The sequence below is a fragment of the Uloborus diversus genome, chromosome 4 (assembly GCF_026930045.1).
Source record: "Uloborus diversus isolate 005 chromosome 4, Udiv.v.3.1, whole genome shotgun sequence".
Taxonomy (NCBI): domain Eukaryota; kingdom Metazoa; phylum Arthropoda; class Arachnida; order Araneae; family Uloboridae; genus Uloborus; species Uloborus diversus.
In genome coordinates, this window is record NC_072734.1 from 55,371,963 (window position 1) to 55,397,580 (window position 25,618).

A 25,618-nucleotide genomic window follows, 5' to 3' on the forward strand; every position below is an offset into this window, starting at 1 on the left:
TCCATTTCCAATGTGCACACATCGTTTTTCATATTACACATCTAATATCACACTCCATGGTCCCCCTGTACCTACCACTATTTGTGGTTTAACCGGTTGGATGGGGCCCTGAAGACAGCTCCTTTTTTTTTGTTTTTAATCCAGAGCAGAAGCTGAGCAATCCCTGGTCCAGCACCCCCAGAGATATTGATTCACACGGAGGACTTTGTGACCATGACATGTTTAACCTGCTCCAGTCACCATTAATGAACACGAAGGATTTTTGACCGGCTGGCATCGAACCCAGGATCCTCCAGTTATGAGTTAGACGCTGTCGTGAAGCAGATGTTCACAAACCTGATGAAGAGAAGACAAACAAAATGTATTATTTTGTGTACAAAAAATAAATTTATTTCCAAAAAGTATTCTAAATTGATTCAAAAAATTTAAGAGATTACATCTCATACATCTGTCATTTCTAGTTTCTCATAATAAATAACATTACGACACACTACCATTATAAATACTCTTTTAGAAATTTATCATACATCTTTCATTGGTGAGTTAAATTGCTCAACCACTAACTTAAATTTGCCAAAATAGCTCATCTAAATGTTACGAAGAAATAACTTGCTCATAAAATACTTTTATTATTTGTTTCCAAGACAGAAGTAAAAGAAAATATAGTTTTCTTATGGAATTTGAAAGATAAAATAATGACCTTATTTTAAAATTATGTAGTGCTAAGAACTAAATAATTGGGTAAGCATCCAAAAAGCAAGAAATACCAAAATTAATGCTTTATAAACATTGGCACCCTTCTGGGAAGTGGGAGATGCCACTGTCATTTTAGGTGACATTATTTGACTTTGAATGAGAAAAACAATGCTTAATCTTACACTAAACCACAAATGGCTCCTAGGTCATATCCACTTAAACCAGATTCAAATTGCAACTGAAGCATGCAAAATTTCACATCATGAATTGAACAGATTTTATCTACAATAAATTTTTATATTGATTTAAAAAATAATTACTTACCTTAGTGTTCCATGTAGAAATGAAATCCTGTCAACTTATTGCATTCATCCACTTTTGCTACAGATAACCATATTTAAGCAATGAAAATAACTGCACTTTGGGAGTACAGTCGAGTCTCCAATTACGCGAGGGATGCGTTCCAAGACCTCTCACCTAAGTAGAAATTTCACGTTGTGGAAAAGGGTGAGCATACAAATTTTTTGTAAGCATACCTAGTTAATTTATGCATTCCCTTACAAAAATGATTGATAGAGACTTATAGAGTTCTACAGAAAGCTAAATAGAAGCCTATAAGAAAGTTTCTATAGAAATTATTTATATATAATTCTATAGGTATCCATATAGAACTTTAACTTGAGAATGAAGTTTCTATACCAAATTTCTTCTAAAAAGCAATTTCTTATAAAATTCTATACAAACTGATATAGAATTTGACCACAAAATTTCTATAGATAATTAATTCTATAAAATTCTATAGAATTTAATCATAAAATTTCTCTTGCTGTACAATTCTGTAAAAAAAAGAGAATTCGTTCATTTTATTTACAATTATAGCTTTCATTAATGTTTATATAATACTTTTAGTTTGGAAAGGTTAAAAAAAGGTTATAAATTAATCTATTTCATTTTAAAAATAACTATTTTAACAATTAATTATTTGTTACGGTTACATTTTTTATTACAAAGAAGGCTTGTAGTATGATCTTTAACTATAATACGGTTGCATTTTGTCATAGTTCAAGGAAAAAAGACAAACGTAATTAATTAATAAAAAAATATACTCATAAAAGCTAAAAATAATTTATTATTAAAATTTTTTGAATTATTTATAGTAATAATAAAACTTCTAAACTTTGAAATTAATTTCGAGTGTGTGAAGAATCATGCCTTTTTTTTCCATTGTTTAGAGAACAAAATAATCGAAATTCCAAGATGCAGTCTCTATATTTTGTTGCGGGAGCTGGCCGACAATATTTTATCTCTTTGCGAAGCGCCATATCCGTTTCTTTATTTTTTGCCCCAATGGAATCGTCCGTTTTCCACATGCGATTGTCACAAAGCATTGTGATGAAAATGTCCGAACATATCGCGAATTCGTCGGAAAGTATGTATTAAATTTGTGTTTTGTTGGATTTGATTGTATTGAACCAAATGGGAATAAATATATTTATAAATAGTAGTTATAAAACAAAATTTGAGTTTTTAATCCAGTATGAACTTTATTATGCATCGGAAATAGCACTTAATTTCACAAAATAAATAAGGCTCATGACTGAGTAATGACATTAATTTATGAGTGGTTTTTTGTCTTATTAATCCATGTAAGTCACAAGAGCCTAAAGCTTGGATTCATTGATTATGTAAAGGACTGTCATTGTGTTTTATGAGACTTTTAAGATCTATAGAGGCTCTATAGGAAGATCTACAAAGGCTCTATAAGAAGATCTATCGAGGCTCTGTAAAAAATACCTGCATGAGTTACATAGAATTATGGCCCAATTTTCTATAGAACACTTTTATAGAATTCTATTAAAAAAAACTATAGCATTCTATAAGAAGTATATAGAATTCTATTGAACTAATTTTATAGAAACTTCAAGAGTTTTTCACTATAGAATTCTGTAGAAAACAGCCTATGGAAAATAGGGTTATAATTCTATAAGACTCTACACTGGTGTGCAAAAATTAAGGACGAAACGGTTTTTTTAATATAACTTTGTACAAAAGCTTTCCAAATCAACACATTTAATACCGTAAGATCCCCAATACGTAAGGACATGTGTAATGTAAGCAACACTTACTAAAAGAGAAATCAAAGGGATAAAAAGAAGCTTTATTGAAAAAGTAGCATGGAGCGCAATGCGACTGAAGGCTGAAACATCGCTGTGATAGGTGTCCAGCAAGAAACATCCGGTCTTTAGTAGGGGATATGATCTCCCCCGACTGCCAGGCAGGTTTCACAGCGTCTGCCCATGCTGAGAATGAGGGTGTCAATGAGTTGTTGAGGCATTGCTGCCCATTCGTCTTGCAGCGCCAATCGAAGCTCCCGAATCGTTACTGGTGTTAAGGTACGAGCTGCCAAGCGTCTGCCTAGAAAATCCCATTCATGCTCGAAGGGATTAAGATCCGGAGATTGGGTCGGCCAATCCATATGTTCAATATCCTCACTCTCTAAGAGCTGTTCGGCAGCTATTATGTGATGACATGGTGCATTGTCTTCCATGAAAAGGAACTGTGGACCCATAGCGCCTCTAAAAAGATGCACATATGGAAGAAGAATCTCGTTACAATAACGGGTCCCGTTGACTGAACCTGTGTCGAAGATGTGAAAGTCTGTACGACTACCAAGCATGATGCCTCCCCAAACGAGAACACCGCGACCTCCATACCTGTCCCTTTCAATGATGTTCGAGGGATGATTGCGACTTCCCCGCTCTCTCCAGATGAGTATGCGATGAGAATCCCTACTCAGACTGAATCTGCTCTCATCTGTAAAGAGTACTCGTCCCCATTCATTGTCTCTCCGATTCCGGTGTTCCCGGCACCACAGAGAACGCCTTCCCCGATGGGCAGGCATTTAGAGGTACACACCGTATAGGGCGTCGTGCAAACAGACCACCACCGTGCAGTCTTCTGGCCACGGTAAAACGCGATATCGGTTGTCCAGTCGCCTGTGTCGTATGTCTAGCGATTTCTCCCGCTGTCTGTTTCTTCTGGCCTGTAAGACAATATACCGGTCATCTGCGGGTGTGGTTCCTTGTGGATGACCACTACTGAACCCACGGATAGCTGTTCCTGTAGTTTGAAATTGTCTCCAAAGTCGTGAAACAATGCTGTGAGCAATTCCGAACTCTGCAGACACAGTTGTCACACTGCGGAATTCCTCCAACTTCCCAATGATTCGACCTCGGGTAAAAGCATCCAGATGTTGTCTAACAGATTGATTATTTGCCATTTCTCGCTGAGGCAGCAACTCGGTGTGATTTTAACTGCTATACGGCGTGCAATCTCTTTGCCAGAAATACTGATCTTACACCAACAACATGCTTTATACTACTCAGACACTCCCCCATTACGTCTGCCTGCATATCTGCGCATGTGCTACCGTACATCACCTTACTTAATCTCCTGATTGGTCTTTCTGTCCGCTCTGCCTCTTCGTTCAGCTGATATGCTAATTTTTCGACTTCGTCCTTAATTTTTGCACACCAGTGTATATAGAATGTTTTAATAGAATTCTTCTATAGAATGTTTTAATAGAATTCTATAGACCATTTTCATAAGAGTTTGTAAACACCCTTTAAACTGTTTTAAACTATTTCTTAACTATCTAGTACCATTTCTTACATAAAGAAGTGAACTTTTACTGTGTTTTGAAAACCTGTTTTATTCAACATAAAATATTCATATGATGCACAAAATCATTGATCAATGGGAGAAAGAGACATAAAATAAAACAGTACGGTAGGTATAGCATTTAGAAATAATAAAATACAGCACTATAAGAGTACAGTACAGTAGATACAGTAATAACATTTATAACTTAAAATATGAAGATAATGATGCTTTTATGATGCGCAATCAGATTGTTATCAGTCTTCCCCTTGTTGGCAAAAGCCATTATTTTGGTTCTTGGAGAGATTCATAAGAAGCTTGAATGTATTTTAAATTGTTTAAAACTTACCTGTGAATTCAAACCTATCCCTGAGAAATTGATTCCCGGTTTTAAAAGATGTAAATACCCGGCGAGCGTGTTGAAATCCCCAGTGACTAAACACCCAACAAGTCAATCACGTATTTCGCCAATTGGCGGACATGACGTCAGGGCCTCAAGAGTTGAGGATCTTTCTGCTGGTAGCAGTCAAGAAAGTAAATTTAAGAAATAGCAACAGTTAAAAGATTAACTGTGTTGAGTTGCTTTGAGATGCAACAGATGTAAATTTTGACAATATCACGTCACTGCTTGGGGATAACAGACATAGTTTAAATAGAAAGTCAATCAATCAATCGACCTCTTATGATTTGGTTCCATTCTGCAGACGCTGTGTTTTGATTTGAGCATGAGGGATCAGTTGGTTGATTTATCCACGCAAAGGACGTGGAAGTTTTGAGATATGTAGTAACAAGATTCGATAGCCTGCTAAAAGTGCAGGATGTTCTAAAACAGTGCCCTACAAGTAACCAAGGAGTTTTTTTAAGGAATATAAGTGAAGAGTTGACGTTTTTTTAAGTATTAGGCCTAACAAGGCCGGAAGTTTCGTCTGGCATATACCCGATTAACCGGTCGGACTGGATTGAATCCACTATACGGAGAGGCATCCTCTGCTAGTGGATGGTTCCCATTTTGATTGAAGCTGGGGAAAAAATTTCCTGTGCTGCTTATGGTGAGGAGTCCTCTACTGTGGCAAGGGTGTGCCTGGGACTGATTGACTATGGATTCTGGTCTGCCGTCCACAAGTGGACGTTTTCAACTCGTCTGAACATCCCACAGATGGATGTTGCCTTCGTTGTTATGTGTGCCAAGTTTAAAGTATGGACTTCCAGTGGTATGAACTTTTAAATAGTTTTTCTGGACAGCTACCATCATTGTGGCATAGCATAGGGTAAACTTTTAAAAATATTAGGAACGTTTTAGAACTGATGGTTTTTTTAAGTAACTGAATCTTGTGATATTTCTCTGTGGTATTTGTTTGTTTGGGGGGGGGGGGGGTATTATTCCATTTGAATTGTTAATAGGGGGTGTGTTTTTTATAAATGTTTGATTGTTTTTGCCTATTTACATTTTACACATGTTTTGAATTAAAATGTTATTTAAATTGAAATTCAGTTTCCATTGCTCATTTCTCCCGAATATTACCATTCCACATCCGTTGGTCTTCCATGAGGGCCAACACCCCTGACACCGCATGAGCACCAGGAAACTCTTCAGAAGAAAAAGGTGAACAAAAAAGAGTGATTAATTTATCTTTCTGTTTATAAGTTATTCTGCCGAAAATTTTTACGTTGTGAGCGAGAAATTCGTGTTACCTCTAACATTTGACTCGTGAAAATCTCGCGTTATAGCCATTTCGTGTTAGTCGAATTGCGTTGTATCTGGAGTCAACCATATTTTGAAAATTTCCTCTTCAAATTAGCACACAATTATAAACTACAATATGGTTTCATTGCTTTCCAAAGGGAAAGGAAAAATAATATAAACTCGCTAACATTTAAAAAAATACTAGACGAAGATACTGTTCAGAACATTACACTAACTAGCTCTTGTAAACAACAAATCTTAATTCATTCCCTGCTCTGTGTGACATCACAGGCAACTCCTTTCTGCTCCATGATCTTCTCCTAACAATGTAGAATTGGCGAAAAAAAATCTTTACACATGTTAAAAGTTATGGTATCTCGGAAAGGGTTTTACTTATTAACGTAAACAAATTCGTAAACTGCAAATTGCATTCTGGATAGAAACTAGCAAAAACTCTAGCTGAAAGCCAGAGAGAAGTGGATCTGCATACTACTGGTAAAATCCAAAATATGTTGATAAGCAGGCTAAGAGAAGGTTATAAGAGTGGCAGCTAAACTTGTTGAAAAAGGTGCCCCTATATGCACATTTTTGTGCCACCTCCTACATTATTTCTAAGATATAGCAATCAGGCTTAATGAGAAAACCGTTCGATTTTGACATCTTCCTGTGAGTGATGTGCATCCAAAACTACTAAAAATCCATTTACATATCAGGAAACATATTATGCGCCAAATAGGGTTCGATACACTAACTCGTTTAACATTTCTTAAACACACACACACATACAAAACTTAACCTAATTTAGATAACAATTATTACTTAATTAGATGTTACTCTGATTTATTTAAATGGTATTAAGTGACATTAAACAAAAAAATGTTTTATACTACAAAAGTATGATACTTTAAACTCTTGGCATGCCATATCAAACTCAAGCTGATAACCCGATCTACAATTTAAAGGCAAATCTTCAATTGGTAAGACCTAACTTTCTTTTGAAACTAGCCGCGGAAACTTGAAAACGGTATACGAAAAGCATCCTCAATGACAGAAAAGAAGCTAAAGAAAAATTGTAAAGCTAAAGAGAGGCAGCGGATTGCTCTGTCAACCATTTTCAACCTTGAATAAGTGGAGTGCAAAAATAAAGAAATAATTATTTATATATTAAAAAAAATTATAATTATTAAATATTACTAATATACATATTGTATACTATGAGTAATTACTACTACATTCAGAAAATTCTAACTTCTAAAAATTTCACATTTTTGGAAAAGAAAGGTGATAACCAAAAATAGAGAGACAGGTGATAATGCACAGAGAAAGATGAATAATTATATCTCCAAGCAAATCGAAATGTCCACAGGTTAACAAATGCAAGGACTTAATTCTCTATTCAAAATTATCCGAAGCATGCTACTATTCTCAACACATGAATTGATTTTTATAATTAAATAAAATGGTGACAATCTGATTAAAAAACTGACAGTATTCAATCCCAAAATTTTTTATTGCAGAAGCTAGAAATTTTAGTTTGTCTCAGCTGAACCTTTCATTTTAATGCAGTTTAATGCATAAGGTAAAACAGCAAATCAAATGTATTAAATAACAAACCAAACTTAATCATTTTAGCCGTGGTTTTGTATTAACTCTGGCCTATTGGGAGAGCTCAGTTGTACTTTAAAATTGCTAGCAAGAGACTGAAGAAGCTCTGACTCTAGATTTAACAAGCTTAAAAAATAATTACCACAGGAAGAGATTTTTTTTTTTTTTGCTTTTTTTTCAAGACATGAAAGTATTCCTTGAAATTTTTTACATGAGTGAAATGCATTTTTCAGGAGTTAAATTTATGAACAAAGTAAAGATCATAATAACAATCAATCCCTTGAAAAAAAAAACTAATTTCCCAAGGATGAGGTGGAAGATGGCAGCGAAAGAAAAGATGTGAACTATTTTCATTTTTTAAACTTTCGAATGATTGATCCTTTGCATAAATAAAAAAAAAATAATATTCAAGGTAAAATAACAAATTTAAAATGTTTTTGTCTCCATTTCCCACAGGGGCAGCATTTCAGCATTTCACTCGGGGGGTCGAGCTTTTTAAATATGAATTAGCTTAGTACAGAACAAAACTCATATTGGCTAACAGCTAGTAATCATGATATGGGGGAGAGATTGTATAGTTAAGGAGCCCCCCAAAAAGGTATTTGTTGATACGAGATTTTTTTCAAAATTGGTATGTATTTTTAAAGAGCATACAACAATATGTATTTTTAAAGAGCACACATTTTCAACTTTTGTGCTTTTGATTCTCTAAAATTTTATCTATATTCTTATTTCTTTTTATTTGATGATTAGGGGAGACCGGGGCAGATATTCTATAGGGGCACGTATTCCAACGCGCCATAGTTTAAGCGTTTTTCGCTAGGAAGCGACGCTTACCGAACAGTGTGAAACTACAGCACTGCGCACACCTTCCACGTGATCCTCAGGTCATCAGCTGGCTTTGTCTTGATGAGACATTAACTTTTGCGGTTTTTCTTCTGGTGAGTAACTTTGCAAGCATTTACTTTTCATTAAAAAAAACATGTATGATATTGTTTTTATTTCATTGTCGGGACCTAACTTTAAACTATATTTCATTACGGTTCTGATGGCGTAATTGCTTTGGCAAATATTTTTAATTTTCATAGTCAAATATTACAAAAAATATCAAATATGGCGTTGGGGCACGTATTCCAATTCAATACGGGGCACATTTTCTAATTGGAAAATGTGTCCCGGGTTCTCCATAAATGTTTTTTATGGGTTTTTTTTTTAATTTTACCGTTTAACTTTATATTTTTAGCCAATACAGTTTATAATTACTGCATAAAACCACAATTATAAATATTTAAAATTAAATTTTGGATAACTACTTAAATGATCTGATTTTTTTTTTTTTTAATAGTATCAAGTCATATCTGAAACTGAATTTTCATTCTCCAATGTGATATATCAGATGGACTGAAAATGGTGCACAATTACCGTAAGAAGTCAGACCGAGGGAACTACATGCAAGCGCAAATAAATGCAGCGCTTGCAGCAATAAGAAACGGATGTAGTGTTAGGAAAGCTTCTATAGAATTTAATATAAATACGAGGACATTAAATAACTACCGCCACAAGATCATTAATGTTCAGTTGGCTTCAACTGAAGAACCTCAAGTTGAGGTGCCTCACGCCGAAGTTCCACAAGCCGAAGTGCCTCAAACCGAATTACCACAAGCCAAAGTGCCTCAAACCGAATTACCACAAGCCGAAGTCCCTCAAGCTGATGGCCCTCAAGTCGGAATGCCACAGGTCGAAGTACCTCAAGCCGAAGTTTCTACAACCCAAATGGCACATGTTGATATACAGTCAGCACGAGTTCCTGCAGTTGAAATGGCCTCAACTGAAGGCTTGTCCCCTATACCAGAACTACAATTCGGATTTGGCAAAATATGGAGTGTAAGTAGACTTCTTACAATAAACCATCAATAATTTATTAGATATAGTACACAATATCCTTTGCGACAATCTCTTTTTACTGTATGTTTATAGGTCTAACTCAAAGTCAAAAGAAAAGTGGATCCAGTGTTATTCATTGCAAGAAATGGGCTCACCTAGCGTGCGTCAAAAAGAAGACTTCGTTTTTTTGTTTGCATTAACTGTCACAGTAATATGGAAGATGACTCTGACTAACTTTGATTATATTTTTATAATGTAATGTTACATTTTAATGTAATAAATTATTAAGAATGTACCCATTGTACTTACCAATGAGTTAGAATATAAATTTTACGTTACACTCCATGTTTATTTTACCATTATTATAGACAATTTAAACTAATTGGAAAACTTGCCCCGACCCAATTTTATATGTTAGAAAACATGCCCCGGCTACGGGGTTGGTTTTCCAATGTGACATGGTAACAAATATATATTTATTTATTTGAAGTTTTTTTAAATTTTTTTATATTTTAGTAATGTTAATATTTAGCCTAAAGTACAAGAATTCAAGGCATAATCAAAACTTAACAAAATGTTTAAATAAAAAATTTTTAAAAAATAAAACAAAAAAAGCTGGAAAACCTGCCCTGGTCTCCCCTATTTGATATAAGTCATTGGACATTGTATAAATTACTTGAATACATATAATAAGTAAGTGGATTTTTACTTATTTGTAAACATCAAAACCAACTGTTAAATTTAATTTCATCTGTGCAATAATTGCATTGCATGTATTTGAAAATAAATAAATTTGTTATCTAATCTAAGAAAGAAATGAATTAAACAAATATTTTAAACGTGTTATTGATTTGTTGCCTAACTTACTATAGTGTAGCCTTTCATAGTAGCTGATCTATCAAATTTGATTTAACTCCTGAGCTTTTGCCAGTAAGAATGTATGAAAGCATACTATGCATTGAGCAGCTGAAATGCTTTTCTAACAGAAGAAAGTAATGAATATTCATTAAATAGACACACTTAAAATATGAGCGTAACAATCAATTTAAAAACCAAGGCATTTTCATGTGAAAATCATGCAGCCACACCACTGCACGAGTGGACGGGCCTCTCATAACCATCAATACACAGAGCACACAAGAACGAGATATTTAGCCTACATGAGGAAATTAAGTCTAGATAAAATCAACCATGATTCTTCAGTTTTTTCTGTTCTGAAAAGGCCGGTAAAGGCTTGATTTTCTAATAATTTAAAAAATGGAAAACACTTGCTCCGTCTCAAAATGTGTCGAATTTTATCAACCATTACGGAGTACAAACAAGATTGTTTTTCTTGAACATTGATTTGCGATTTACGTAAATTGAATTTTCTCATTTTTTATCATTCTTCTTGAAAAACTTGGGGGTGCTACCGCCTCCTCTCCACCTCCCTACTTGCCACCCCTGATTGCCCACATGATAATAAATTCTTATGAAGAAACAAATCATGGACACGGGTTTGGCAAACTTTTTGAGTTTTACTTTTGATTTTTAATGTGTAAAATACACTAGTTGAAAAGTTAAAAATACATGTGATGTTTTGAGCTATACAGGGTGAGTTTGATCGAATCTGTCACACAAAAGGGGGTGATAGAAGAGCCCAAACGGAGCATGGAACCACCCATTATCGTGTCCAATCCTTAACCGTAACCGAGTTATGGAAGATATAAGGAATATGAGTAAAAAACAAAATTTTGTGAAAAAGAGTGATTTCTGAGATTGCTGTAGGACTTATACACAAAATAAGTACATATTCTGAAAGAACAGATTAAATACTACAAAATGACACTTTTCCCATCAAGATAGTTGCATTTTACAACAAGTTACAAGCTTTGAAACATTGGACACACTCAGAATTGAAATGGTGCCAAAATTTTCAATCGACATTTTCAAAAACAACCGTATGAGCTACCATCGGGCAAATCTACCAAAAACTGACCCATTTCACTAGCTTTCAGATGATACAACAACAAGTCATATTGGGCTTTAAGTTCAACAGAAATTCAGGCTTTTGTTTGAGACAGCGTAAAAATTTGCATTCGTTGGAAAAGGAAAACCAGCAAAGAGTTGCACTTTTCTGTTTTACGTAAGCATGTTGCTTTCTTTGTTTAAGAAAATGATATTTTTATACTAAAATAATAGCTTTAGCATTTTATTAAGGGAAAAAACACAAGATATAACAATTAGTAGAAAAAAAAAGAATTACTTTCACGAGCTTTACACAAAGAAAAATCAATAATAAAAAGTTACATAACATCAATAATAAAAGTACACTTAAGTACTGATTGTAAGATTGATTAGAGTACACTTAATCAATCTTAAACATTTACAATAGATGCTGAAATTGATTGCTGCCACACCTGATACATGCCCTTGCCTTTTTGGGAATGGAAACAACTGTTGCTCTAAGTGAAATATCATTTCTTAGTTTTACTACTGTTCCGTCGAGTCGGTTGCTCAGTTCCTGCAAACTGGATATTTTTGTTTTGTAAACTTCCTGTTTTAATAGTCTCCAAATAAAGAAGTCCACTGGAGTCAGGTCTGGTGGTCTAGGTGGCCAAAGGATGAGGCCCCTACGACCAATCCATTGGGGATACTCTTCAGTCAGAAAATCCCAAACAGCATTTGGAGGCAGGGTGGCGACAGGAACTGTGAAAAAAAGTTCCCTGACTTTTCCCTGATTTCCCTGATTAAGTTCACCAAATTTCCCTGATTTACGTTACCAATGATAATGGTTTGCTTTCTTTGCTCTACTTGAAATCCATTGTATGTTTGTATAAAATGCAGTATTTTAAACGTTTTAAGTTGTGCAAAGTTGTTGAATTAAAGATATATTTTAAAAAGATGCTACTTTTTTAATAAAATGGTTACAAAAAACGTATCAAGTCAATTTTTTCGGGGGGAAAAAACCTACAAAACTAACAGTATATTAAATTTTTCTACATGGAATGATTATAGAAAATTAAAAAAAAAAAAACTTTACTTCCAGAAACCACTTAGCATAAGAATTTTAAGAAACTATTAAAATTACTCTTAAAAACATATGTGTATATATGATAGAACTAAAAAGTGATTGAAATTATTTTGAACTAAGTTTTCAAACAGTATAATAATTGTTGCAAGAATAGCAAGTAATAGTGAAAGAATAGAAGTGATGTAGTTATTTTTATATAACTAATTGACATATTTATGCAAAACAGATGAAACTATTTGACATCCATTCATAGGGAGCTTTTCTCTAATCAAGAACATAGGTTTTAATGAATGAATACAGCATTTTAACAATAAAAAAATAAAGATATTTACTTAAGTACACAAGTATTTCAAATGATTTCAGGAAGTAACGAAAAAAAAATCTTAGATTGCATTTGTAACAAACTTTGAAATGCAAGAAAAAAAAAGAAAAAAAAGCAATTAGTTAATTTCAAAATATATAAAAGAAGAATACAACTTGGTTATAAAATTAAAGAATCACTTAAGTCTGAAGAAAAGAAAACCCTTATAATCTGCAGTGACAACAAATAGTATAACGGCAAAAAACAAAGTTTTTTTATTGAAAGTTCAATTTTAGCAATTAAATTAAAAACGCGAAGAAGTAATAACTTTTAAGCTTCTATAGTATTAATTCAAAAACCAAAGGTTTCTTCTTGAAATCGTGATTACGGTACGCTAATTACTTCGAGACAATGGAATAAAGGCAAAGGAGCTAAGGCATTAATGAAGGCTTTTTCTTTGCCCGTTCAGTTGTTTATTTTACGTAGCATTGAAAGCATAAAAGGAAATTTCAAGCTAGGTAAAATAAACAACCTAACAGACACAGAAGCAATCTTAGGAAGTTCATCCTGTGGTTAATAAGTAAGATTCTATTCAATACTTTGAGGTTTAGAAAAAAGATGCAGAAATATGCGGCAGTGTATAATCGCACCTCATAAGTTTTACTTTTTTTTTTGAGCAGATAATTGGCGGAAAATGCGTAGGGAATACTTAAATTACTTAATTTTATAAAGCAAAAAAAAAATTTTTCCTTCATAAAATCAATTTTCCCTGATTTTTGTTATTTTTTCAAAATTCCTTGATATTTCCCTGACTTTCCCTGATTAATAAAGTTCTCTGACTTTTCCCTGATTAATAAAGTTCCCTGACTTTTCCCTGATCTCCCTGATTTCCTTGATCTGTCGCCACCCTGGAGAATGCGTAGGGGCTCCATCATGTTGGAAAATGATTTTTGCTATTTCAGTCAGCAGTAATAGCATCAAGTAAGCCGGGCAAATAATGTTCAATAAACTCTAAATATGTTTACTGTTAGGCTACTTCGAAACGCATACAGACCAATCAAATGATCTCTGATTACGCGAAACCAAACATTTAAGCTGAATCCAGTTTGGAACGATGAGCTTCGGGTTAAAAAATGCTTATGTTCAGCATGCTGATGACAGTTTTGCAAATCCATGATGCCCCATCTAGTGAACAACAACTCATCTGTCCACATCTGTAAAAAGTTTCCCGCTTTTCTAAATTTGAATTGCACAATTCTTGTACTAGTGTGAAATGGTAAGGGTGATACTTGTTTTTTTGCAGTTTTCATAACTTTACTTTGTGAAAGTCCACCTTCTATAGCAATCGTGCGTGAACTCAAACATGGGTATTTCACTTCTCGGTCTAGCACATACTCCTCGATATCGGCTGAACTGTGATTCTGGCTCCTATCCTGGTTCAAAGAGAGCGGAAATCATTTTTCAATACGATTGTAACCCTGCTCATTTTCAAATGCCGTTCGGGATTTTCTTCTGACTGAAGAGTGTCCCCAATGAATTGGTTGTAGGGGCCTCATTGCTTCGCCACCTAGAACACCAGACCTGACTTCAGTGGACTTTTTTATTTGAAGATTCTTAAGAAAAGAAGTTTTCAAAACAGAAGTAGTCAGTTTGCAGGAACTGAGCAACTGGCTTGACGGAACAGTAGTAAGACTAAGAAATGAAATTTCACTTAGAGCAACTGTTGTTTCCGTTCGCAAAAAAGCAAGGGCAAGAATCAGGTGTGGTGGAGACCAATTTCAGCAACTATTATAAATGTACTGATTGATTAAATGTATTTATTGACGTTATGTAACTTTTTTATTATTGATTTTTCCTTTGTGAAAAGCACGGGAAATTAATACTTCTTTTATTTCTACTTTTTGTTATATCATGGTTTTTTTCCCTTAATCAAATGATAAAACTATTATTGTGATATAAAAATATAATTTTCTTAAACAGAAAAAGCAACATGCTTACATGAACCAGAAAATTTAAAATAGAAAAGTTAGAACTTTTCGCTGGTTTTCCTTTTCCAACGAATGCAGATTTTTACATTGTTTCAAACAGAAGCCTGAATTTATGCTGAACTTAAAGCCAATATGATTTGTTGTTGTATCATCTGGAATTCAGTGAAATCAGCCAGTTTTTGATAGATTTGCCCGATTGTAGCTCATACGGTTGTTTTTGAAAATGTAGATTGAAAATTTTGGCACCATTTCAATTCTGAGTGTGTCCAATGTTTCAAAGCTTGTAGCTCTTGTAAAATGCAACTATCTTGATGGGAAAAGTGTCATTTTGTAGGATTTAGTCTGCTTTTTCCAAATATCTACTTATTTTGTGTATAGGTCCTACAGCAATCTCAGAAATTGGTCATTTTCTCAAAATTTTGTTTTTTTACTCATTTTCTTTATATCTACCATAACTGGGTTACGGTTAATGATTGGACACGATAATGAGTGATTCTATGCTCCGCTTGGGCTCTTCTATCACTCCCTTTTGTATGGCAGATTTGATCAAACTCACCCTGTATTAATGTAAGTATAAATACTAAATTTGAAAAATAAATACTAAAGATAATATAGCAAACATTCATCTTTTTATGAATTTAATAATGCAGTTAAATATTTTTTTCTATTTTTTTTCATTAATTTTAAATGTAAATGTGAAGTTTAATAAAAATAATTTTAATTTAATATCATTTCACAACTCATAAACTGAAGTTAGTTTATTTTTTCAAAAATTTGCCGGTGGATTTGATTAAAAAAAAAACAACAGTGAAAGAAATGCTCAGATAATTTGGTGACAACAATAGGAATTCCCACCTCTGGTGACCATGAAGTGATATTGCTAACCAAAAAATAAATAAATAAAAAACTAAACATAAGGTAAATCAATGCCTGTTATATGACGTTTTCGTTAAAAACATTTTGGATAACCAAAGTCCTACTGTATTAGTAACTTTAATTTAACTCAGTTATTGCAAAAAAGATAGTAACATACCCTATCACAGCATTGCCTCCGAGTTCCAGAGCTTTGAGTCCAATTTTTCTTTGTACTTCACCTGAAAAATTGTTTTCATTCAGCATTCAATCATACCTCAGAGCAGTGGTCAGAAAAAACATTTAATTTACAGCGAACAACAACTACTTTATTACAAATGTAACTAACTATAATTATCAATATTATTTTTTAAATATAGTGACTCATTTTTGCAAGGTAGTGACTTATTTTTGAAATGTAGTTGCTACCTTGCAACTTTTTAAAAAATAAAAATAAAAAGCTTACAGACAGACCATCTGAGGATTAAACGAAAACCTTCGAAAAGTAGTTTAGTTTAATAACTTACCGGAATATTACATGGAATATGTCAAAGAACTATCTATTCTTTCTCCCCCCCCCCTCCTTTTTTGAGCCAATTTTTCATTCTGAACCATTTTTTTACAATCTCAACGAATATTTTCTGCAAGAAAGGATTAAAACCTGGAAAGAATTCAACTTTCCAAATTTTAATTCTTCCTTGCCAGCGAATATTTAGTTCAAGAAGTGCAACTCAGCAGTTTGAAAATATAAATAGAAGCAGCCATAATTTGGTTTAAATTAGATACATAACATTGATTAGATGATGAAAACCATCTTCCAAACAGAAGAGAAAAACTTTAATTTTCATTACAGTAGTTTTTGCTTAGCGGGCTAATTTTGCATGAAATGCAAAAATTTCTATCTTTATGCTTTTCTATAGCACTCTAATGTTTAAAGTAAGTCGGCCAGGGCAGTTCAATATCATCCTCTTCTATAACATTTAATGTTGTTTCCATATTTGGTGAATATTGGAACAATACTGCTGTGGGAAAGTAAACGGCAGTATCTGCAGAATTGAGTTTTTGAGATATTTGAAAAAAATGTGTTTGGTATTCAACAGAAACAATGGGGAAAAGGCTTAATTAGATATTTTTTCGCGCTTTTTTCCCAGCGGAAAACAAAGAAACAAGTTTGTACGATAAAGCTAACATATAATAGATGCCAAAAATGCAAAAGAATTAAAAATGAAAAATTTGCAGTTACTGCCCTTTACCTGCCCATGGTAGAATAGTCCAATGAATTCTAAATGTTCATCAGGAAGACATTCTCCGCAGCGAGAAAACAATGGTGTTACAAAATTGGCAGTTAATCACTTATTCTTTTCCTCCTAAGCCCAGATCTGTTCAATGCAAATATCGGCAAAATATGAAAATTGCGAGGAAAAACTAATGGTGTCAAATAGAATGTGAGGCGTCAGTCTGAGGTCAGCTCATTTTTTTATGATACTTATTTTTCATTGTTTCCGCTAATGTACTTGCGTAACATATGCACCAGTTAGATTTGTTTGACTTGATTTACCTTTTTTCAAACTTTATTTAAAAATAGTTTCCAAAATGATAATAAAAAAAATAGTAGCAACAAAATACCATTTTTTTGTATTGCTACTACTCTACTTTTTTGCTCACTACTCTGCTTTTTAAAAAAAGTAGTGCACTACAATAGAAAAAACTACAAATTTCAGATGCTGCATAGCAGCACTACTTGTAGTGCACTTTTTTCAACCACTGTCACAGGCTTATGGTGTTGTGTGTTTCAAGCATTGTATTGAACATTTCATGAATGCTTTCAATGTGTTCAAGTAGTTACATATTAGAATCATTCCAAAATATATTAGTTCTTAAAACACAAAACACGTCTACTTTAATGACTAACATAAACAGGGTGATCAAGAAATATCTGAACACATTTTAAGGAGGCTAGGGGAGAACAAGCATAAAAACATTTGCAGTACACTGCATGTTTGGATATGCCACATGAAGATGTAAGGGGGCACTGTGTAAGGCAGTCAAAACAAGGGAGTAATGTGAGAAGCTGCCTGCAGCATGCAGGCTGCTGTAAGTACAGCATGCAGAGCTGTAATACAAGTAGAAACAGAGATACTGCTAGATTTCTGTCAAGGCATGAAAATTCTCATCAAATTTTTCAGTGGAGTGAAATTCATTTTAGAGAAGTGAAATATACGAAAGCTGAAAATGACTACACTGCCATGCTAAGCACAAAAGTCACATCTGCAGTCGAGTTCAAAATGAGATACTGCAGACTAAAGCTCCATGTATTTGATTCTAATGCAACTTCTTCAGAATTTAAAAAAAAAAAAAAACTCTTCTTCCACGATGATAATAAAACATTGGATTTTGATGAAATATGTTACAAAGAACCACCACCTTGGAGCTCACCTATCTAGAAACTGTTCTCCAAGCAAAAAGCCAATAATAAAGAAAAATGGTTAATACCTCCATCTCACAATTAGTACAAAGGCAAAAGGCCAGGACAATCTCTTGCCTTTCCCTGTGATAGGCAGACTAACACCATTCTGTCTCGCCTCGCCAGTGGACATCTGAAAAGTCTCACTTTCTCTGGAAGCGCCAAAAGGTTCCCCATCTGCCCTAAATGCCAACAAGACCAGGCATCACCACAGCATATCTTGAGCTGCCTGGGATTGAACTGGAACGACATATTCGACAGTCCACTGCTAGTGTCAGATTTCATAAGGGTCAATGGCTTCATCGATTTGGTCTGACTCCATCAGACCAAATTCCGTCATTTGGTCAGGACCGTCATTTGGTCCTTTGGTCCTACACCTGGTGCCTGTAACTCAATTTTTATAACAAAGTGCAAATACATACAACTTTTGTGCTTAGCATGGCAGTACAGTGATTTATTAAATAAAAAACTAGCTTTCTAAATGGAAGATGGCAGGGAAACAAGAATGCATACTATTTTGATTTTTAACACTTAGAGTGTTTGAAACTTTGAATTGAAAAAAAAAAACATTTTAAAAAGCATTCAAAAAATTATTTTTATAATCCTTTCCATAAGGAGAACAAAACAAAAATGGTTACCAGACAGCTTGGAGAAGAGAGTCTGCCTAGCTTCGTTGGATGCCCTGGGAGTGCGGATCTTGTCAATCCATTGGTACTCTGGATCGTCATTGACTACCAACTCCTCCACAAATCCAAGGATCGCCTGGGCCTTGAATCCCCAGGGTATGGTACTACCTGAAAGATATAAAAAAGGTCACGATTTCATGACTAGATTTTTTTTTGTGTGTGTGTGTTTGTGTGTTTTCAACAGCAGACACAAGCTAATATTTTATTCAACATTTAAAAAAAAATTGCACACACACACACAAAAAAAAAAAGCATATACTTTTTATAAGGAATCCAGACCCACAACTTCCAATATTTCCATGGGAGGCAAGAATACATCCTCCATGCATGCATATTGTATCAAAAAGCAACAAAAATTAGTCCATATGTATGTAAATACAGTCATGCCCAACTTTCTTAACCTGAGGGCCATGCCTCATATGAAACTGATAAATTACTGAGAAACAACAGAGACAATTGGCAGGTTTCAAAACTCCAGCCTCTACATTTTCTAATAATATGTATGAGCAGTCATTTCAATTTTTCCAAAACATGGGTATGTTGTTCCTTGCATACTGTAACGAAAAACAAGCAAAAACAATGCCTATATATGTTTAAATACAGTAGACCCTCGTATTATGCGAGAGTTAGGTTCCACAGAAATGCCACACAAATCAAAACTGCATAAATTAAGACTTAATGGTAATGTTAAAATAGGGGTTAGGTTCCGTAGATTAAAAAAAACTTCATTCTAGTGATGACTAATAAGTTAAATTTGTACTTATATTGATTTATATGCACAACATATATAAAGGCTTGTACATCAGTGACAAGGTTTCTTTTAAATGAATAAAATCATCCAAACATAACAAAAAAAAAAGAAAAACTATGGAAACCATAGATTTTTATGTTTGTCAAATGTGTCAAGAAATGTATGAAGCAATCAAAAATCAGGCAAAATGAGCAATTTTCTCAACAATCTAATCAAAAGTCTTACATTGCACAGAAGAATCATACAAGTTGGTAGCTCTGAATTTCCAGCAATCATTTCAACTCAAAAAAGGGTGAAAGATCACTTTAATATCTATAATTTCACAGTCACCTGAGCTCAAAAAGTCTTTTTGAAAAAGGGACCACTGATACGTACTGTAAAAGAACTGCACTCCACAGGAAGACTCTCTGTACTTGTTGGAATCACTGAATAGATGCACTCGCACCATAACATTGATTTCTCCACGGATTCCTACAAAAATTACTCTCATTATTAAACATAACAAATATCACTTTAATCCTATAACATTAAAAATTATATCCTTGGAATCAAACAGTTTAAAGGTTTTCTAAGGTTATTCAAATTCAATATTATTGAAATAACTTAAGAATAGAAATTTATTTATTTTTCTGTTTCTAGATTTTTAGCGCATGCTTTTGATTTATCACTTACACTTCAACTCCAATTATTATTCTCAAACCACTTCAGTTTTTTTCACAAACTATCGTTTGCCTTTAAAAAAAAATATTTGAATACATGACAACAAATAAATAAATAGTCATAGTTCATGAATGCGAAAAAAAAAAAAAAAAGATAATGATATTTGTGTTTAGAGGGGATTTTTACTGATCAATAACCTAACTTTCATTTCATTGGCAGGTTGTAATACATCATGTGACTTGATATTATCAATCACAAAGATGGTAGATTAATTTATGGTAACTTTACAGTAACTTGAACCTCTTGACATATGATGTCTGGTAGAAATCATTAGTTTCAAATGATATTGCAGACTTCAATGTTTCTACAACATCATTTATTTGCAATCCATTACACGAATGATATTATGTAATGAATCAAGACATCTCAGAGAGACCCCTATGTACACAGTGGTATTCCCATAGGGTATACTCCATACACATCGTATACTCTCAAACATTTTTTAGACATATAGCGTATACCCGCAAGCTTCATAAATGACACTATTCATATTATAATTAGTAATGTTCTGGATATCCGTATCCATATCCGCGGACATCCGGGGAAAAATAAAAATTTGTATCCGTATCCGTTATTTTTTTGACGGATCTTAAACAGATCTTTTCTATTCTAAAAATTCTTAAATGTTTGAATAGAAGACTCTTCAATTCTGTTTAAATTAGGTTTTACTCCCTATTTTAATTATAAGGTATCAATTCAGAAGCCAACGGCCCTCTGAGACATGTTTTTTTCTTAATTTTTAGTTTAACATTACTTTTTGTTAATGATTTTGGGGTTTCTGTTTTTCTTCATTTTGGTTTTTCCCGGCATCTTTCAAAAAAAGTGAGACAATTCTCTATTTACTGTTTGTAAAGGTGATTCCGGCTATGTTACTTCGTCGGTCGAAGTAATTTGGGTGGAATGGGTCAGCACTGCATTTATGCTGAAAAAAAAATGCGAAAATTATTTCTAGCCTATCCAGTAGCAGCTTTATATTCTTGCTCCTGTATCCTACATCTACTGAGCAAGCTAGAAATAATTTTTCACATTCTATTTAAGCATTAATGCTGCGCTGACCCGTTCCTTCCAACCCTCCATCAATTTTAACGGAGATTTCTTCAAAGAGTAAATCATAGTCTTTATTATATTTTAGTTGTAGATGACATTTTTTGAAGAAACAGTGTTATTATAGGGACGAGAATACCTTCCGTAAAAAATTTTACACTTGGATAGTTGATTTGGGCAAAAAAAATTTGAGATCCATATCCCTATCCGTATCCAAGGATCTTGACACAAATGATCCGGATCCAGATCCGCGGATCTACTTTTTTTAACGATCCGGCACATCACTAATTATGACATACTATGTATATGATCACATACACAAATTGTGCGTAATGGATTACTGGTAGAATACCCTCAGAAAAATCGATGATAACATCACTGTAATCATCAAGGCAGGGCTTCCCAAACTGTGGTCCGCGGACCACTTAGGGGTATGCCAAGTTTTAGGAGGGGGTCGGCCAATCTTTGGGAAGAAATGTATAAAACATGTTAAATGATATTTAAATATTGCTTTATATTTGAAAAAAAGATTTTTCACCCTCAAAGAATGGAACTTTGGGAAGGAAGCTATGGAGTCCTTTGAACACCCCTTCCTGACATCTCGAGATACAAAGTTGTAAGATTGTGCAACCACCAGACTGCAAATTCTCAGTACACATTGTAAACATATTTAGAAAACTTGAATTCAGAAAAAGTGTTCCAGTTACCCAAATGTGCACTAAAATGTGTTCCAAATTTGCTGCATTAAAATGAAAGACTGGAATGCGCTCCACATTTGTTCCTAATGTGACCCGCTTGGGATATTTGATAAACTTAAAATTGGAAACATATTTGGGCACACTTGTGAAACCATTGATTTCTTTTGTACAAATATACTTTCAATATCTATAATTACTATTCAATAGAATCTCTCAATGTAATAGTAGAATTTTATTGCAATGAACCACTGTCGGTTGGTGTCGAGAATGCCGGGGAAAAGTATGACCATCCTGGTCGAAGGAAGTCCATTGCCAGTGATAACTGACAACTGCCCCACAATATTGCTGTAAAACTAACAGCAAAAACTACTGGTAAAATTAAAGGGGTGGTACATAAGTACTGTAAAAGTGTCCAAAAAACCTGTGTTTCAAAGTGTTCTAAAAGAAGAGACATGCGTCAGTGTTCAAAACATGTTCTCAAATGTGTTTCCAAAAATAAAAATATGTTCTGAACCAAGGGCGCTTATATAGGGGGGCAAGGGGGGGCTGGAGCCCCCCCCCCCCTTAGAAATTAGAACTTGCTTGCTTTTAGTACTTTTTTCTTTGCAAAAATGTAAAAACATTTCTTCTCCAGCTATTAATGAATAAGTTATTAAAAATGTCAAATTTTAATGACTCTAATCTGCCCTGAAATGTGCTTCCATGGGGAAAATATCCTGCTAAACCATGGTTAAAATATTTGAGGTCCCCCCTTACAATTTTGCATATGGGTGCAAAAGTTCTGAACCAAATAAGTGCAAATTAATTTTAATAGTAATAAACAAACAAACTGTGTGACTTTGGTTTAAATTATTAAACGGGTCATAACAATCAAATAACAAATTCTTATCTTTTAGTTAATTTTTAAGAGAATTAATATCTATTTGGCTATGCTAGCAGAATAATAGAAATTTAAAGTGAAAAACTAGGATCAATATGTAAACCAAATATGAAAAAGCAAAATAAAACTCATATTAAACTATAACTTTGTTAACACAAATACATATACAATAGTTCAAGCTGTTTCATATCCAACTGAATTCTCTACATCCAACACGTTCTCTGTATTTTGATGTTATCTATTTCTAACCATTTTGGAGTTTTGTACAAGCATCAGTTTTAAATATTTTAATTATTAAATAAATATTAATGAAAAACATAATCTAGTCTCAGTTTTCTGTTTCAATTTAAGTATCAACTGCACAAAAGTATATTATATTTCTGCACATTTTAAAAATGCAACCAATTTGCTGCACAGCACAGTTCAATGAGATCCTGTTTCATCAGCAGTTTTACAAAAATATTTTTTTTCACGGGAGGGGCACTCACCGTGCATGGTGTCATAGATGGGGAACCATCCTGACAGCAGAGATCCAGCCTCCTTGCACAGCAGGGGATTCAGGTCAATATACACCTTGCCTATGGCATCATTTGCACTGTACGTGTCATAGTCCATAACCCTGAGAGAAGTACATCAGTAACATATATACATACTTATGCGTGTATAGATAAAAGAAAACATTTAAATACAAGAAATATATAGCTAACAATTAAATAGAAGAAAAATATAATTATGAGACCTGGACTTGTCAGTCATGGATATCTCAAAAATACAAAACCTAATGTATGCTTCTGCAAGCAAGAAAGATGTTAGACAAATGCACGAAATATTTCAATCTGCAAGACGTAAACAGTAGAGTGATTCATCCACTTTCAACCATGCCGGTAGACAAAAACTGCTTGTGAATTTTTTGCCATTTTTGTCTATTGGCACAGTGGATAATTGTTACTAAATGTCCAATGATTTAAATGAACAAAATTCTTCAAGCTATTCAATAAAATGTATCTACTCTGTTATGATACTAAGATAACAGATAAATACTCTTTATTAGAGTCTACTCATTCCCTTTATTCTATTTAGGATTAACATTTAATTCACTATCACCATAACCTACAGGGTTCAAAAGGAATGACAAATACAAATACAAAAATGGTGACCAGTAACAAGCTCAAGGTCCAACTAGGTTGGTCCTAGTCAATTTCTTAGTCATCCCAGTGAAGGTCAAAGGCCCTCTTAAAAAAAAGACAATCAATCCCCTTGCTGATTACAGTTTCTGGAAAACTGTTTCAAGTGCCTACAACCAAACTAAAGTAATAATTTTCAGATTAGCCAGAGATTTGAGCAGCTTAAAACATTGCCCTCTTGTCCTACTTCTGACTCAAAGATTTACCTATTTACATCCTTCATTTTGATAAGTTAAAACAACTGAATCATGTCTCCTCTAACTCTCCTTTACAAACTATACATATTAAACCTTTTAAGACTAAACCATAATCCCATAACCCAGAATTGAGCTATTTTTAATAAAGAAATATCTTTTTTGAGATCAGACGACCAAAATCTAACAGCATACAATGACTTCTTAAGGACTAAATATTTAAATATAAGTAAAAGAGTAGAGTGGATATTAAAATTAAAAGAAAGCAATTTCTAACATTTTTTGAGATTGATTCACGCATTATAAATGTTGAAACTTAACACTACAAAAATAGAAACTAGGGATACACAGATCAATTAGGCGCAATCTATAATCAGACACTTTGCCGATATTTCTTATCAGCCACTTTTTAGCTATGAATTGGCAGGAAAATTAATTTGCATTTAAAATTACCATAAGTATGCCTAGAACAAAAACAATATACTGAAGCAGTTTATTAACAATAAACAAATTGTGTAAGGTCCTGCAACATAACAAGTAATACATCAAATTAATAATAATAATATAGAATTTTTTACTATGTCAATTCATCCATTTAAAAAATGGCATCTGAATTTTGCTGGAATATTCTGATTTGAAGAAAAAATATTTGAATTTTCATATGTAATTAACAGTGTGTAATTTTATTAACAGCAATTTTTAAAAACTGGTTCACAAAATTTAAATATTTTTCTAATTAATTTTATTTATTTAATCATGTATATACAGTCGAACCTCCATATATCGAACTTCCACATATCGAAATTTTCTATATATCGAAATCAAAGCAAATTTCTATGTTCATTACATAGAAAAATTGTTTCTATATATCGAAAGAATCTCTTTTTATCGAAATTTTTTTCGAGACATTCGTAGATTTTTTTTCCACTTCAGGCTGTTTGTCTCATGAAAAATGAAAATTAGGGGAGAAAATTATGTTCACTAAAGGTTGCTACGAAACTCACAACGAATCTGGGGTTGAGGGCTGCGTTGATAGGTCGTTGCTCCGTTCTGGAGTTCTTAAATTCCCTCAAGTTTATTTTAAATCTAAGTTGTAACCAGTAACACTGTAAAATCAGTTTCAAGTTATCCCTTTTGTCTGTTGATTATCATTCCTAGTCTTTTTAGCTTCAGTAAAAAACATTCAAGTTAAGTAGATTGATTTTTTACTTTTCTCTCGATTACACCGTCAAAACGACCCCCCCCCCCCCTCATGTTGCGAATCAAGTTAATTGCAGAAGAAAGAAGATGTATAACGGTGCAAAAATGTAATTT

At 33.5% G+C, this 25,618-nt stretch overlaps 1 protein-coding gene across 1 annotated transcript in view; it reads right to left on the minus strand.

Moving 5' to 3' along the window:
* LOC129219651 (C2 domain-containing protein 5-like) overlaps positions 1 to 25,618 on the minus strand; it is a 155,925-nt gene that overhangs the window by 114,031 nt on the left and 16,276 nt on the right. Inside the window, exons 5-8 of the mRNA XM_054853925.1 lie at positions 23,415 to 23,545; positions 19,960 to 20,055; positions 18,786 to 18,941; positions 15,865 to 15,925 (exon numbers count right to left, since the gene is read on the minus strand). Of these exons, the coding sequence (XP_054709900.1) occupies positions 15,865 to 15,925; positions 18,786 to 18,941; positions 19,960 to 20,055; positions 23,415 to 23,545 (444 nt within the window). The remainder of the gene's footprint in view (positions 1 to 15,864; positions 15,926 to 18,785; positions 18,942 to 19,959; positions 20,056 to 23,414; positions 23,546 to 25,618) is intronic.